Below are 15,286 nucleotides of genomic sequence, written 5' to 3' on the forward strand. Positions count from 1 at the left end.
AAATGTTCTACTTTCCTTTTTGTAAGCATTATGTGTCCAGTGGTAAGGAGCCTATTAGAATAGCATAAAAAAGAATGTACAAATGTTAATAATTGATTTATCAAAAAAAAATTTTAATTTCCTTCTCCGGCGGGACTTTTATATTCTCATGTTCATAACTAAACCTAAACATTAAACAAATGCTGGCCTTATAATGAAGAAAGGGGCCTCTTTCAAAATAGATAATTTCAGGGCCGCTGGGTCAGGGGTACCTGGGGGGTACTTTGACTAAAAATGAATTAATGTTTTGAAATCTGCCCTTTGATAAGCAATGGTGCCTTCTTCAAAATTTGTGAATTTCATGGCTTTTGGATTAAAACACGAACCAAATACAATCGCTGGAAAGTTGTTACATGATACTCAGGTGACCTATAAGGCCCGTGGGCCTCTTGTCTTGAAAAGTGCTTAAACTTGGCATTTTCCTATATAATCCTATTTTAAATAGGAACCGAAGGCTCAAGTGAGCTTTTCTGATCAAAATTTTTCCGTTGTCTGTCGTCGTTGTTGTCGTTTTCATCGTTGTCGGTGTTGTCGTTAACTTTTTCACATTTTTGTCTTCTTCTCAAGAACAACTGAGCCAATTTCAAATAAACTTACCGGTAGCACAAAGTATCCTTAGGTAAAGGGGATTCAGATTTGTTCAAATGAAGGGCCACACCCTTATTCTAGGGGAGATAATTCAGAAATAGTGAAAATTTAATAGTATGTTTTAAAAATCTTCTTCTCAAGAACCACTGTGCAAGGAAAGCTGAAACTTATAGGGAAACATCCTCAGGTAGTGTAGATTCCGATTCAAGTTTGTTCCAATCATAACCCCCGGGGGTAAGGTGGGGCCACAATGGCTGATCAAAGTTTTACATAGAATTATATAGGAAAATTCTTTTAAAATGTTCTTCTCAAGAATCATTGTGCCAGGAAAGATGGAATTCATAGGGAAGCTTCCGCAGGTAGGGTAGATATAGATTAGTTCAAATCATGACCCCAGGGGGTAGGGTGGGGCCGCAATGACCGATCAAAGTTTTACATAGAAATATATAGGGAGATTCTTTAAAAATCTTCTCAAGAAATAGCAAAGGCATGAATGATCATGTTTTTTATGGAAGCATCCTCGGGTAGTGGACATTCAATTTTGTTCAAATCATGACCCCTGGGGGTAGGTCGGGCCATAACATGGAATCCAAGTTTTACATAGAAACATGTAGAAAAAATCTTTTAAAAATCTTCTTTTCAATGATTAATCCTATTCATATGGAAGCATTCTCAGGTAGTGTAGATTCAATTTTGTTCAAGTCATGACCCCTGGGGGTAGGGCGGGGCCACAATGTAAGTTCAAATGTAAAGCGCAATAAAGCCACATGTAGTCAAAGAAATATGCAATCATCCATTGTTAGTGTATATTTAAGTTTGTTCAAATCATACCCTCTCCCTTTTAAGGATTGGTTTGGACCACTATTAAGTTTAAACTTTTCAATAATAAACCGATTTCTGCTGTTTTCCTATAAACATTGCTCAGGTGAGCGATGTGGCCCATGGGCCTCTTGTTTTTATAAACAGAAAGAAAAGTAGCTGGAGAACTGTAGCTCTCCGATTTTTTTTGACAGACACCGGTCTGTCAACATAATGAACTACAGTTCTGCGGCTAAAAGAAAAGGGGAGCTATACACCCACAGCTGTACCCCAGACCCTTAAAAAGCCCGAATAACCCCACCAATACCATCACTACACAATATGAATTTCATTTTTTTGTTATTTTGTTCCCTTACGATTTTAATATCTTTCCCGCCCACACTTTGTGCCTTTCTTCAAATACACCATTTTATCACCACACATTCACAAGCGCATGCGTGAAACAAATTGAAATAGTGAGAAAAGAGTTCCAAAAGAGAAGGTGAAAAACAAATCAACGGACAATGTTATATCGCTTTCTTATTATACCCCCCGCTTGAAAAGTGGGAGGGTATATAGTGATCGGGATTTCCGTCCGTCCGTCCGTCCGTCCGTCCGTCCGTCTGTCCGTCCGTCTGTTACGCTTTATCTCTTATCCGCAACTCCTCTTATACTACTGAGTGAAATTTAATGAAACTTTCACAGAATCTTTATTACATATTGCCATTGTGCACCTCCTATTTTACTTTTTTATTCGACACGTATTTTAGGTTTCCCAGAGCAAAACATGGACATTGCCATTTTTTGTTTACCTATGACGTCACATAATAGAAGCTTCTGGATAACATTGATAGGAGGAGTTATTCCTCTTTACACATTACCGTAAAACAATATAAAGCAACACATCGACATTATGGGAGGCGGGGGGTATCATTTAGTGAGCTCATTGCTCAGAGTACCTCTAGTTTCTGCTTTTCTTTATTCTTTATTGTTTATGGAAAGGAAAATACATTTGTTTGAGGTCGGTAGAATAATCAAAATCACAAGGTTGCAAAGGCGAAATAGCCTCGACAAAAATGCTAAAAATACGAGGTTGTGAGGGATGAAAGATGCGAAGGGGAAAGGGGCTTCTTATACTTCATATACATGGACTTGTAAATAACTTTTCTTTCCGACGTAACACGGAACGTCCTTTTCTAGAGTTGGATCCAAGGTCAGATTTAGTTCGTCTAGTTAATACTTAAAAAAGACTGTACATATTTTAAATGGGTGCACCCTCCCCCTTGTTTGAATTTAATACAAAGAAAAATTCATTAGTATTAAGTTCATGTATTTATTCTAAAAACCAATGACAGAAAGTTAATTATTGCTCTTATTAACAACTCCTTTAATTAGGGAGTAGAAAATTGCATCATTGAAATCAGACTGAACACGTTTATCATCAGAATATGGACTTAAGGGGGGCGACTATAGTTTTACTGTGTGAAATCTACAACAGCGAAACTCTTCATTTTTATACCAAATATAACTTACATCAAATGTAGTGTACAGGCAAAGTTTGGGGGAAATCTACCGTTCAGGTATTTTTGAGGGACCGTCTCAAAATACAGGTACATTTACTATAGGATTATATAGAAAATGCCAATTTTTAGCACTTTAAAATAAATTATACAATTACTACAATAGACATTTTGTTCAAACTTTAATATTTGATGAGTAATGCTATATTTTACAATACATGTATATGTAAGAAAAACAAAATTCTACCGTCTTGTTACCAGAGGGGACATCTCAAAATGCAAAGAAATGAGCAAATTTTACTATTTTTATAGAGTACTACAAAATATGACATACACAATGGATTCACATGAAAACATAATAAATAAATTGGAGATATTTTCGAAATTCTATGTTTTAAATTTCAAGAGCGTATGTTTGTTACGTATTCTTTAATAATATTTTTATTACCCCTTTCGTTAAGAGGTACAGATTATCATAACGTCAAAATCACACTGTAACGACGTCAACCTACCTATTAATTGCAAAATCGGTTAAAAATCAGTTAAATCAAATTTTGTTACATTTTTATACCTATCATTTCTTAATTTTATTTAATTTTAATAATTAAAGCGAAAAAAATTCCATTAAAACAGTAAATACGCTTCATTTTACTATGATGCGCGAAATATAGCGCAATGAAAACTATAGTCGGCCCCTTAAACGACTCCATAATCTCACCGTATGTTTTAATTTATGTCATATTCAAGATACAGCGTGATATAAAAAAAATTATGATTTCTATACAATGTATTAGAATCTTTTGATTTATATTATATGTTTGTTCTTCAAAGTTATAAACAAATAGATAATATGCAAAAATATTATTTATATTTGACTTGGCATTTAAATGCATTAGCTTATGATTCACATTTGAAAATTTTATGATTTATATATGCGATAATTTCTATATTTACGTATATTTGAAAACTTGTTATTCTTAACTCTAGTTACTAATACAAAACTGTATTCGAAAAGCTTTGTCATTTACAAAATTTCGATTCCTTGATTTGTGATTTCTGTTCAACGATCTGATTTATTTTACTATTGCATAATTGTATACATATAGTATTTCGATAAGCAATTTGCCTGTTGGATGAAGATGCAAACTAATCGCAAAGCTGAGAAGGCGAAAGTGCAAGGATGTGATGTGTAGTTAAAAGGACGTAGATGCGTCGGATAATTTAAAAAGTTAGAATTAATTTACCAAAGAAGAAATAGTAGATATTCCTTTTTATTTTTTAAGATTTTTAAGATTATCTAGTAAAACAACTAAAAAAAGTTAATTCCACATTTTCTTTTATTTTCAACAAGAAATATGATGAGAAAAATGTTAACAATTGTGGAAGAAAAACCCTATATCTTGAGGGATGAAGATATTCAATAAACTAACGTAAAACAAGATTGCCATTTGCCACATGTTTGGTATGCCACACGTTTGTTTTAATACAAATCCAAGATTGGCAAATCTATGTATGTACTATGCAAGAATAAATGCAACACATCGATCTAAAACTTCGACCCAAAGGGACATACTCTAAAACATTTTTTGAAGGAAAGTGCAACGAATTTTTTTCTTCAATTTCCTAGAGAGAAGACCCAGGCTGTCACAGAGAACCGTCCACTCTCTGGAGTATTTGTTCCAGATGGCTCCTTATCCAAGTAATCATGATTTACAGACGGTAGCAGACGACAGCGGTGAAAATATCAAAAGACTACGGGTAATCTTTTTAGAATCTAAAGACTTGAGATCCAAAATTTACAATGTTTTTTTTTTCTTTTTCGATGCCTATGAACATGTTTTTAGTTTAATACCAAAATTACAGGTACCACGTAACCAATCAATCTGCTTTAAGTCTAAAAACTCTTAAAAATATAGATACGTACATGTACGTCATGAAATAGATTTACATGTATAATAATCATTCTTCATGCTTGAGAAGGCAAATTCTCTGTTCAGTTGTATGTGAATTGATAATCTGTTTGATAAATGGACTGAAAAAATTGAAACAAATGAATTCTTTTATAAAATTTCACAAGTGCTAGTGCATTTCATAAACTTTAAACTACTAGCTCTGCCCCACGGATCATGTATTGCAATTGCAATATATATTCCAACTGCACTCATTACTATCAGTTGATGTTCAAGTTTTCAATGGAACACAACAATGTTTCTCTCCCATGATTTCAATTGAAGGAATATTGTTTTTAAATAGTATAGTCACACAATTATTTATTAGGGGATTTTCTTGTCTAAAATAGTTCAGTATGAATAAAGACAGCTGCTACTTTTTTCACGTTGTTCCTACGAACGAAGTGAAATAGTAGGGACTGGCTTTAGTCAGACTGAAAATAGTTCATTTTAAAAGTTTTTGTTGTTTCCTTTTAGACATGGTTGACGAATAGGAGAACGAAGGCCAAAGCTGGATGTGCTGGTAAGAAGTCCACTAAGAGAAAATCAACCGTTCATCGTAGTTCACAGCGACCCAAATCAAACGTGGACTGGGGAAAACCCTGCGAAGAACAGCTCTCTTCGTTAACTTCTGCTAGTTCCAAAGTCCCTGCCGAAAGTCTTGCAAGTGACGCAGAAGACAAGAAACGGACTTCTATGTTTATTCCACGCAGAACACACCCGATGACTTCCGAAGTCATGGACGATCTGCTGCATGAACGTGATTCTGTACTGATAGAGGACAAGGAGTACCACGAGATGATGTGTGATTCTGATTGGTGAATGTGACTAAACACGATTCCGATTGGTGAAAATGACAAGACACGAGATGACGTGTGATTCCGATTGGTGAATATTCATAGACACAAGATAATATTTCAATCAGATTGGTGAAGATGTTTTGTAACGAGATGACATGTGATTCCGATAGGTGCAGATGACTTGACACGAGATGATGTGTGATTCCAATGGGTGCAGATCTATGACCAAACACGAGACAATGTGTGATTTCGACTTGTGATTATTTAACCTGATATGATGCGAATCCAGTAAGTGACAATTAGTGAATGTGAAAGAATCCGATTATTCTGATATCAAAATCAAAATCAGTTTGGAAGAAATGCAAGAATTGTCCTTAATATTCCTTCTCCTAGGGAAATGTTGACCTAACATGACTTCATTGGCAATCAGTGATTGACTTTATTTATTTTTAATTTGATGTTAAGCATGATTAAATTTAGATTATTTATTGTTCTTTATTTTAAGAACAATGAAGACACATGAATATATTATGAATAGTTTTTTCTGGATTATTTTTCCCCAAATAATATTATTTCTTGCTCAATGCTCAAAACAATAAAAGTGTACACAGAAATTCTAGAAAAGACATTCTTGTTTGTTATTCATTCTGTCTCATTTGAATTGTACATTTTGTACGATAAGACACTGTTACTTACAGTAGATTGTGAAATTAATACGATGGTTTGGATTTCACTAGGTTCACGCCCCTTTATCGTACAGGAAATCAAAATCATAGTGAAAAGTTATCAGATCACACATATCTCTAACAATGCAGAGGGCATACCTTAAAATAAAAACCATCGCAAATTGATAACTAGTAACTTTCAAGGAATCGTTAAATATAACAGAAAAACGACCTAATACAAAATAAAGCTTTTACTATTCGCTTTAGTGATAAAAAAATAGTACATAGAATTATTTGCTCAAAATCATTTTTAACCTTTAAAACCATGCAATGCAAAACCAATACAGTAATTGTCATCAGCAAATATATACACAATGTAAAAAAAAATCATAAATACTATGGGCATAAAACTATTGATGAAGTTGTCCGCAGTATACATCGATCAATTCAACTCATTTACCAAGTGGTACAAAGACCGTTTTTCATGAAATCAAGATTGTTGAAATCAAGATTGTTGAAATTGTTGATTGTTGAATTACAAGAAGTTCAGACACTGGAAGAAAGTATAAAACACGAAAGGAAAATTTTATGACATTGAACATAAAAACTGTCAAAAATTGAAACATAGTTTATAATAAACAGCATAAGCAATATTTCTAATATATATTGTTCTGGAGGTTTTTTATCACTTCCAAACGTAAGCAAACATAGATGCAGCAAGGGGATATCTGGTCACATGATCCCCACATAAGTGCTAGTTAAAGAACCTCTATTTATAGAATGCCATACAAACATGGGAACCTGATCAAAACATATCAGTTATCTTAAAATATTTTTATTTATATTTCCGGAAAAAAACTTGATATTTCAAAATTTCCCTGCGTATTATAAATACCAGTAATGATGGATTTTGAAAAAAATCCTCATTTCTTTGTGAGTTTAGAGAAAGTTTTGTGCGACTTTTCAGTTAATTACTAGTATAACGGTTGATTTTTCAGAACCCGTACACTACCTTAATGATAGAAGCAATAAAACAGTAACAAAATAATTGTAAATCTTGTTTAAAACATCATTTCATCAAAGTGTAAAAGAACATTTATTTTGAGCGTTTCGAAAGCAAATACAGTTTTTAAAATGTATTTCTTCCAGGCTACTTTAATCATTTAAAAGGTATTTTGACTCACTTCATGATAATGTTACCGGGTTCACATAGTAACGAGAAAGGATTTTCTACAAAGAGAGATAACTCTTCTTGCTTCATAATGCAACTTATTCTACGAAATTAATATCAATCGGATAAAACTAGAATAATTTATACATATAATTTACTTTCTTTGTGTATCATAATTATTATAAAGTTTAGTGAATAAAATAATACAGCAGTAATTCAAATGTATATCACTTCTATTAATGAAATAGAAATGTTTCTCGTTACGATTCTCATAACAATGGAATGTACACATAAAATACAGTAATACAGACTCGCATTTCATGATACAAAATATTACGTATCTTACCCAATATATGGTATCAAACACTAAGTTACAATAACATAATTCAGGTTACAGCTACCTACATATATCATGTGGATCTAAATAATAATAAACATATCATATACTAATTTATTATTATTATTATTATTATTATTATTATTATTAATATATTATTAATAATGTTTGCTAATTAATTCATCTAAAATAATTTACACATTAGCTTTAACTATTTATCAAATTAATGACTATGTTATTTTAAAAGAAATTGATCTTCTATGGATGAATAAAGTCCAAGGTAAACAAATCACAAGGTTGTGTGTCAAGATCAAACTGACCATTCTAGACTCTTTTTGAAAAATACAAATTATAAAAAAAATCACATGACTTACACTGTCAATCAACCAAAACAAGAATTCAATGATCCATGAACAACTGACAAGAAATAGTTTGGACAACCCTTTCTGATGTAAGGCCATTCCAAGTTTTTTCTGTGTTTAGCGTCCGCGTGCGCCTTGGTTTTTGACACCCCATGTCAGAAAAAACAAACAGAATCAGGAGTCCAGAAATTAATTATTCAGGTCAAAATTTGTGATTTCCGGCAATATATCTAAATATTTGTATATTTCATTATTGGAATAGTTTCAGTATTAAATACCTCAATGTTGCTGAAGAAAATAACTTTCTTTATGAAAAATAGATAAATGAAATCATATCTTTTGAATTACGTCATTCTTATTACTATGAAATATATGTGTTTTATTTTTTTTTCTGACTTGTGTGTTTTTTGAGAATACATGTAGGTAGCTAGGTTTTTGAAAGATGGGTGGACGCTAAACAGAGAAAAAACTTGGAATGGCCTAATATTAAAATAGAATAAAATAATCGAAATTATAGATTAATGTTTTAAATTACATGTAATTTATATTAGTATGTTTTTAAAATAAATCAAAACGTATACTACGAGGGTTGATCCAAAAGGAATGTCATAACTTCTATAAAATCGCTATCCGTCGATGTAAAACAACAAAATTATAAATGATGTAAGCTACATTTATTTCAAATCAGACTTGAAAATTTCAATTCAACATGATTTATACTTTTCAAAATATCGGATTATATACAACGTGCGATTATGGTAGTCGAGGCAGCTAAATAACGTCATGTGACGGATACGCGCCGACATACATTTAAACGCTTCCCTTCGTTTCATTAAAAAATATTTGAGATATGATATCCACGAACACGTTCACAAATTTCACTTTCTTACCCTTAGTACCAATCGTACACTCACTCTTTTCATAATTAATTCTGTCAAAATTCATTGAACAGTAGTAGAAGACCAACTTAAAATTTAACATATCGCTCTATCCGTCTGCCATTTTGACAACGTCACGCACCATAGAACATTTCCGTCCGCCCTCCCATCTTTCGGTTTTCTTGTCATCCGCTGAGAATTTAATGACCCATCACCCACCGAAAATCGCTGAAACCATCTAAACAAGTCTCTTATTTACATTCTTTCCTCCGAAAGTCTGGTGAATCAACGTTACTGTCTCTACTGGTGATTTCTCCATTTTGAAGCAAAAAATACATTACAGTTTGTTTTGGCTTTTTTGTCCATTTTGACATTTCCTTTTTCCAATGCACCGGAATAAATCAACGATGTTTTTCATAAAAAATAGCAGTGATGTCATATAATTTTCAATTTAAGACTAGAAAATGATGTAATTTTTTGTTTATTATAGTATTTTGCGTTCAGGCGCTTTTAAAAGATGCTTTTTAAGTGTTTGTCTTTTTTATACTTTAAAAAAGTAGACTTTAATTTGTGACGTTCGGTTTTGACGCGGTGACACCCCCTATCTTATATGTTTAAAACATCTATAAAATGAATTCAGTTAAACATTATTGAATGAAAAATTAAAATTTAAGTAAATTTATATTTGTGCATCTTTTGGTATATAATATTTGAAAATATGACGCCAAATATAAAAGATATGGACACTGTGACATTACTTTTGGATCAACCCTCGTATTACAATGATAACGATAAAATATTTTAGTCGTCAAGCTAACGATATTAGCTTTTGGTTTGAACATATTTTATTCTATATCATTTATACAAAAAATATGTTCAAACCATAAGCTAATGTGTTAATAATATTGGAATAATAAAACAAGTACATATAATAGGGCAAACAGTTTAAAAAATCTTCATATTACTAGTATCAATAAAAAAAAATACCATCTGGAACATTTCGTATCTTTCACAAAAATCACATCAGATCAGTCTAGTTGAAAAAGTTCTGCGTGGAAATCCAAAAGAATAAACGTAGTCACATTATTATACATTTCTTGGAAGTATTTCCCTTTCCATGGGTTGAGCCAGTGAGAGATTTATTTTCTTTCACATACTTGATGAGGGGTCGTTCAATATCAATCCATCTCCTCCTTCTTGCTAAATCTATTGGCGTTTCATTGTAAGCATCCCTCTTTGTGGCATCGGCATTAAACTGCAGTAGAATATTGATAATGTTCTGTTTGCCAAGAAGACAAGCTCTGTGTAATGCGGTTCTTTGTTGCTTATCTCTAGTTTCAACAGCAGCATTATGCTGCAGCAGAAGTTCTACAACCTCTTCGTGAGAATTGTCCACTGCAAGATGCAGCGCAGTTAAACCCTCAAGGGCTGTTCGAGAATCCAAATGTGGTTTTAAACCTAGTAGAATATTAAAAATAGGTAAACGGCCTTTCTGTGCAGCTATGTGGACTGCACTAAAACCACCCTTATCACACCATTTAGCATAAGCGTTGTTTTTCAAGAGTGTTTCTACTACTTTTATATCACCATTGTCGGTAGCCCTTAAAAGTGGACTCTGACCATCATTATCACATAAATTAACATCAGCTTTGTTTTCTAAGAGTATTTGTACAATGTCAATATGCCCATTGTTGGAAGCCCAATAAAGTGGACTCCGGCCATCAATATCACATAAATTAACATCGGCTTTGTTTTCTAAAAGTAGTTTTACAATGTTTAAATGACCCTCTTTGGAAGCTTTTAAAAGTGCACTGTCACCAACATCATCACATAAATTAACATCGGCTCTATTTTCCAAAAGTATTTGTACTACGTTTGTGTGACCATTGATGGAAGCTTGTGAAAGTGGACTCTCACCATGATTATCACAGAGGTTTACATCAGCGTTGTTTTCCACCAGTATTTGTACAACGTTTGTGTGACCATTACTGGAAGCCCAGAAAAGTGGACTCTCACCATTATTATTACAGAGGTTTACATCAGCTTTATTTTCCACCAGTATTTGTACAACGTTTGTGTGACCATTGCTGGAAGCCAAGGAAAGTGGACTCCCACCATTATTATCACAGAGGTTTACATCAGCTTTATTTTCCACCAGTATTTGTACAACGTTTGTGTGACCATTGCTGGAAGCCCAGAAAAGTGGACTCTCACCATTTTTATCACAGAGATTTACATCAGCGTTGTTTTCCGCCAGTATTTGTACAACCTTTGTGTGACCTTTGCTGGAAGCCCAGGAAAGTGGACTCTCACCATTTTTATCACAGAGGTTTACATCAGCGTTGTTTTCGACGAGTATTTTTACAAAGTCTGTGAGACCATTGCTGGAAGCCCAGAAAAGTGGACTCTCGCCATTATTATTACATAAATTTACATCAGCTTTGTTTTCCAGGAGCGTTTGTACAACATCTGTATGACCATTGCAGGAGGCAGTGAAAAGTGGACTACACCCGCCACCATTTGTACAAAAATTTACATCGTCTTCGTTTTCTAAAAGCATTACTTCAATGTTTGAATAACCCATTTCGCAAGCATTGAAAAGTGGACTTCGGCCCAAAAAATCACACAAATTGACATCGGCTTTGTTTTCTAGGAGTATTTGTACAACATTTTTATGACCATTGCTGGAAGCCCAGAAAAGTGGACCCCAGCCTTTACCATCACATATTTTTACATCGGCTTTATTTTCTAAGAGAATTTGTACAATATTTGTATGACCATTGCTGGAAGCTTGTGAAAGTGGACTCTCACCATGATCATCACAGAGATTTACATCAGCGTTGTTTTCCACCAGTATTTGTACAACGTTTGTGTGACCATTACTAGAAGCCCAGAAAAGTGGACTCTCACCATTATTATCACAGAGATTTACATCAGCGTTGTTTTCCACCAGTATTTGTACAACGTTTGTGTGACCATTACTAGAAGCCCAGAAAAGTGGACTCTGGTGATTGTTATTACAGATATTTACATCAGCTTTGTTTTCCAGGAGCGTTTGTACAACGTTTGTGTGACCATTGCAGGAAGCAGTGAAAAGTGGACTACAGCCGTTCTTCGTACAAAAATTTACATCAGCTTTGTTTTCTAAAAGCATTTCTACAATGTCTACATGTAGATAACCCATTTCGCAAGCATTGAAAAGTGGACTTCGGCCAAAGAAATCACGTAAATTGACATCGGCGCTGTTTTCTAAGAGTATTTGTACAACGTTTGTGTGTCCATTGCTGGAAGCCAATAAAAGTGGACTCTGGTGAATATTATTAGAGATATTTACATCAGCTTTATTTTCCAGGAGCGTTTGTACAACGTTTGTGTGACCATTGCAGGAAGCAGTGAAAAGTGGACTACAGCCGCTCTTCGTACGAAAATTTATATCGGCTCTGTTTTCTAAAAGCATTTCTGCAATGTCTAGATAACCCATTTCGCAAGCATTGAAAAGTAAAACACATAAATTGGCATCGGCCTTATTTTCCAAGAATATTTGTACAACATTTGTATGACCATTGCTGGAAGCTTGTGAAAGTGGACTTTCACCATGATTATCACAGAGGTTTACATCAGCTTTATTTTCCACCAGTATTTGTACAACGTTTGTGTGACCATTGCTGGAAGCCCAGAAAAGTGGACTCTCACCATTATTATCACAGAGGTTTACATCAGCGTTGTTTTCCACGAGTATTTGTACAACGTTTGTATGACCATTACTGGAAGCCCAGAAAAGTGGACTCCGGCCATTACTATCGCAGATATCTACATCAGCCTTATATTCTAACAGTATTTCTAAAATGCTGACGTGGCCTTTATCGGAAGCAACAGAAAGTGGACTCCAGCCACTGTTTTCACATGAATTTACATCGGCTTTATTTTTGAGAAGCATTTTTACGATGTTTGAATGGTCATGTTGACAAGAAATATAGAGGGGACTCATGCCATTGGAAAGACAAATGTTCACATCAGCCTTATACTGTAGGAGTAGGTGAACTATATTTTCGAATCCATCTTCGCAGGCACAAAACAACGCAGTACGGTTACTCTCATTTGAACACATGTTGATATCGGCTCCGTTTTCCAGGAGTACCTTTGCAGATTTATAATGCCTATTACAGACAGCATAATGTAATGCTGTATAGCCATTATTTTGACAATTCACATCACAATTCATTTTCAGTAAAATAGTAGAAATATTGATATTATTAAATGCTGCTGAAAGATGCAAGGGCATATAGTATTCGTTGTCATATGAAAGTTTCGCCCAAATGTCTTCCCCACAAAGAAATGTTACTCTGTGTACAAGTTCCATGTTTCCATTTGTGCAGCTTGCTAAAAATAATTTTCTACTTTCTAACGTATTTAATGTAAACTTTTCATTTTCAAGCCGTTCAAGGATGCATTCACATATTTCATCATGATTGTACATCAATAGAATATTCAATGCAGAAAGTGTGGGATCGTCCTCAATTATTTCAACTTTGTTCACGAAACGTTTTCGTTCCTCTTCAAAAGCAGCGTCTGAACATGGAAATATTATACGCTGATTTTGGCAACTTATCCATACGTTTATAAAGTCGTAGGTTGCAAGGTCATTTATGCACTTTGAAACATTTTGGATAACTTTCTCATGACGTAATAATGGACAAAGACACACTTCAACAACGTTATTCAACGATATTTCCTTTAAAAATCTATCCACGAGAGAGTCGATATATTTTTCGTCAAGGATTATACAGAAATCATTTTTGTCCTGATCTTTATCCATGTCAATTTTCGAAATAACATGTACTTTTTGTCTGATTAATTTCAAACTGCAGTATTTAAGTAACGTTGCTGGAGAGTTTTCTCCAAAAACAAAACCCATTACATCCTCCAGAAAATCATGCAGAAAACTATAGGTTGACCCCACTTTTTGAACAAATGATCCGACAAGAGAATCTAGATTGTTAACAATAACAACTCTTGAAATGTTTCTTTCTACCTCACAGACCTCACAAATTTCTTCAAATTTTGATCTACTCTGATTAAAATCAAGAAACTTGTCACTATCAATAGTGCCTCCATATAGAACTAGAAGGACAAGAGCTAAATACTTCTCTTTCTTCCCTGCTTTGTATTTATTTATTTCACTTACCACCACTGGAGTTGGATTTTGGAAAAATTCAATTCCGCTTTTTGTATATTCATTTTCAGTAAAAAGTCGGCATAACAACGGAAAAAGTAGTGTGGCTCCTAAGATTACCTCAATCTCTTTTTCTCCTAGCACATCTTTTCCTACATAACACTCTAAAATCCTTCTTTTCTCCTCATTATCTAATTGCAGTTTCTGATCATCGATTTCAACAACATTAGAACTTAACGTACATGCATAAGTCAGTTCATACATTACCGACTTACGACAAGATGTTACAACTTTAATGTTATCATTTTCAAAGATTTTGCTCAAAGATTTGTCGATCTTTAACCATTCATTGAAGAATACTTCGTCTAAATAATACTTTCCAACTGGGTCATCCAAAACAAAGAACTGTTGATGTGGAAAGGACGGATCTGCTATTCGTTTAAATTCCAAAACATGATCTAGTGGAAATACCTGCCAGCCGTCTGCTTGATATTCCAACGCCACGTGACGCGCTATAAACGATTTTCCAGATCCAGAATTACCTACAATGGTTACAATATTTTTTGTCTTCAGTTCTTCTCTGACAGCTTTACAAGCCCTGGTCTCGGCAAATCTTTTGTCCTGGATTTTCCAATCATCAACCAAATGCCGTTGCTTCTTTTCCTCTAAATATGAAATGAATATTAAGTATAGTCTGTTTAATAGATTGATTTATATTTCTTGGTCTTAATCATGTTGTTTTTAAATATGAAGCAAATAGAAATGTAGGATAATATAAGCATACAAAAAGTTGAAATTTATTACAACACATTGTCGTTGGTTCAACATTAGATCAAACTTGTTTTAGATTTTACCCTCTAACAATGTGTTCGACTTCAATTTCTCCTCCATCACTTTCCTCATCTGTTCGTCCATGCAGCATTGGCTCAAGTCGACCAGTTTCTGGTAACAGAGAAGAAAAAGAATTTTCATGTGCTTCAGCCAAAAAAAAAAAAAAGAGTGAATG

The 15,286-nt window shown here is 33.8% G+C and overlaps 2 protein-coding genes across 2 annotated transcripts; one reads left to right on the plus strand and one right to left on the minus strand.

Annotated features, from left to right (window-relative positions):
* Positions 1 to 4,578: 4,578 nt before the first annotated feature.
* On the plus strand, positions 4,579 to 5,789 carry LOC134229468 (uncharacterized). Its single transcript, XM_062711217.1, has 2 exons — positions 4,579 to 4,703; positions 5,372 to 5,789. The coding sequence occupies exons 1-2, from the start codon at positions 4,629 to 4,631 to the stop codon at positions 5,714 to 5,716; spliced, it is 420 nt and encodes a 139-aa protein (XP_062567201.1). The 5' UTR covers positions 4,579 to 4,628; the 3' UTR covers positions 5,717 to 5,789.
* Positions 5,790 to 10,090: 4,301 nt separating this feature from the next.
* Positions 10,091 to 15,226, minus strand: LOC134229462 (serine/threonine-protein phosphatase 6 regulatory ankyrin repeat subunit B-like). The gene is made up of 2 exons (XM_062711212.1): positions 15,135 to 15,226; positions 10,091 to 14,945 (listed from the first exon to the last, which is right to left on the minus strand). The coding sequence occupies exons 1-2, from the start codon at positions 15,193 to 15,195 to the stop codon at positions 10,186 to 10,188; spliced, it is 4,821 nt and encodes a 1,606-aa protein (XP_062567196.1). The 5' UTR covers positions 15,196 to 15,226; the 3' UTR covers positions 10,091 to 10,185.
* Between the last annotated feature and the right edge of the window lie 60 nt (positions 15,227 to 15,286).

This window comes from Saccostrea cucullata, unplaced genomic scaffold, assembly GCF_032062105.1.
Source record: "Saccostrea cucullata isolate Sc308-1 unplaced genomic scaffold, CSIRO_AGI_Scuc_v1 ctg477, whole genome shotgun sequence".
Classification (NCBI taxonomy): domain Eukaryota; kingdom Metazoa; phylum Mollusca; class Bivalvia; order Ostreida; family Ostreidae; genus Saccostrea; species Saccostrea cuccullata.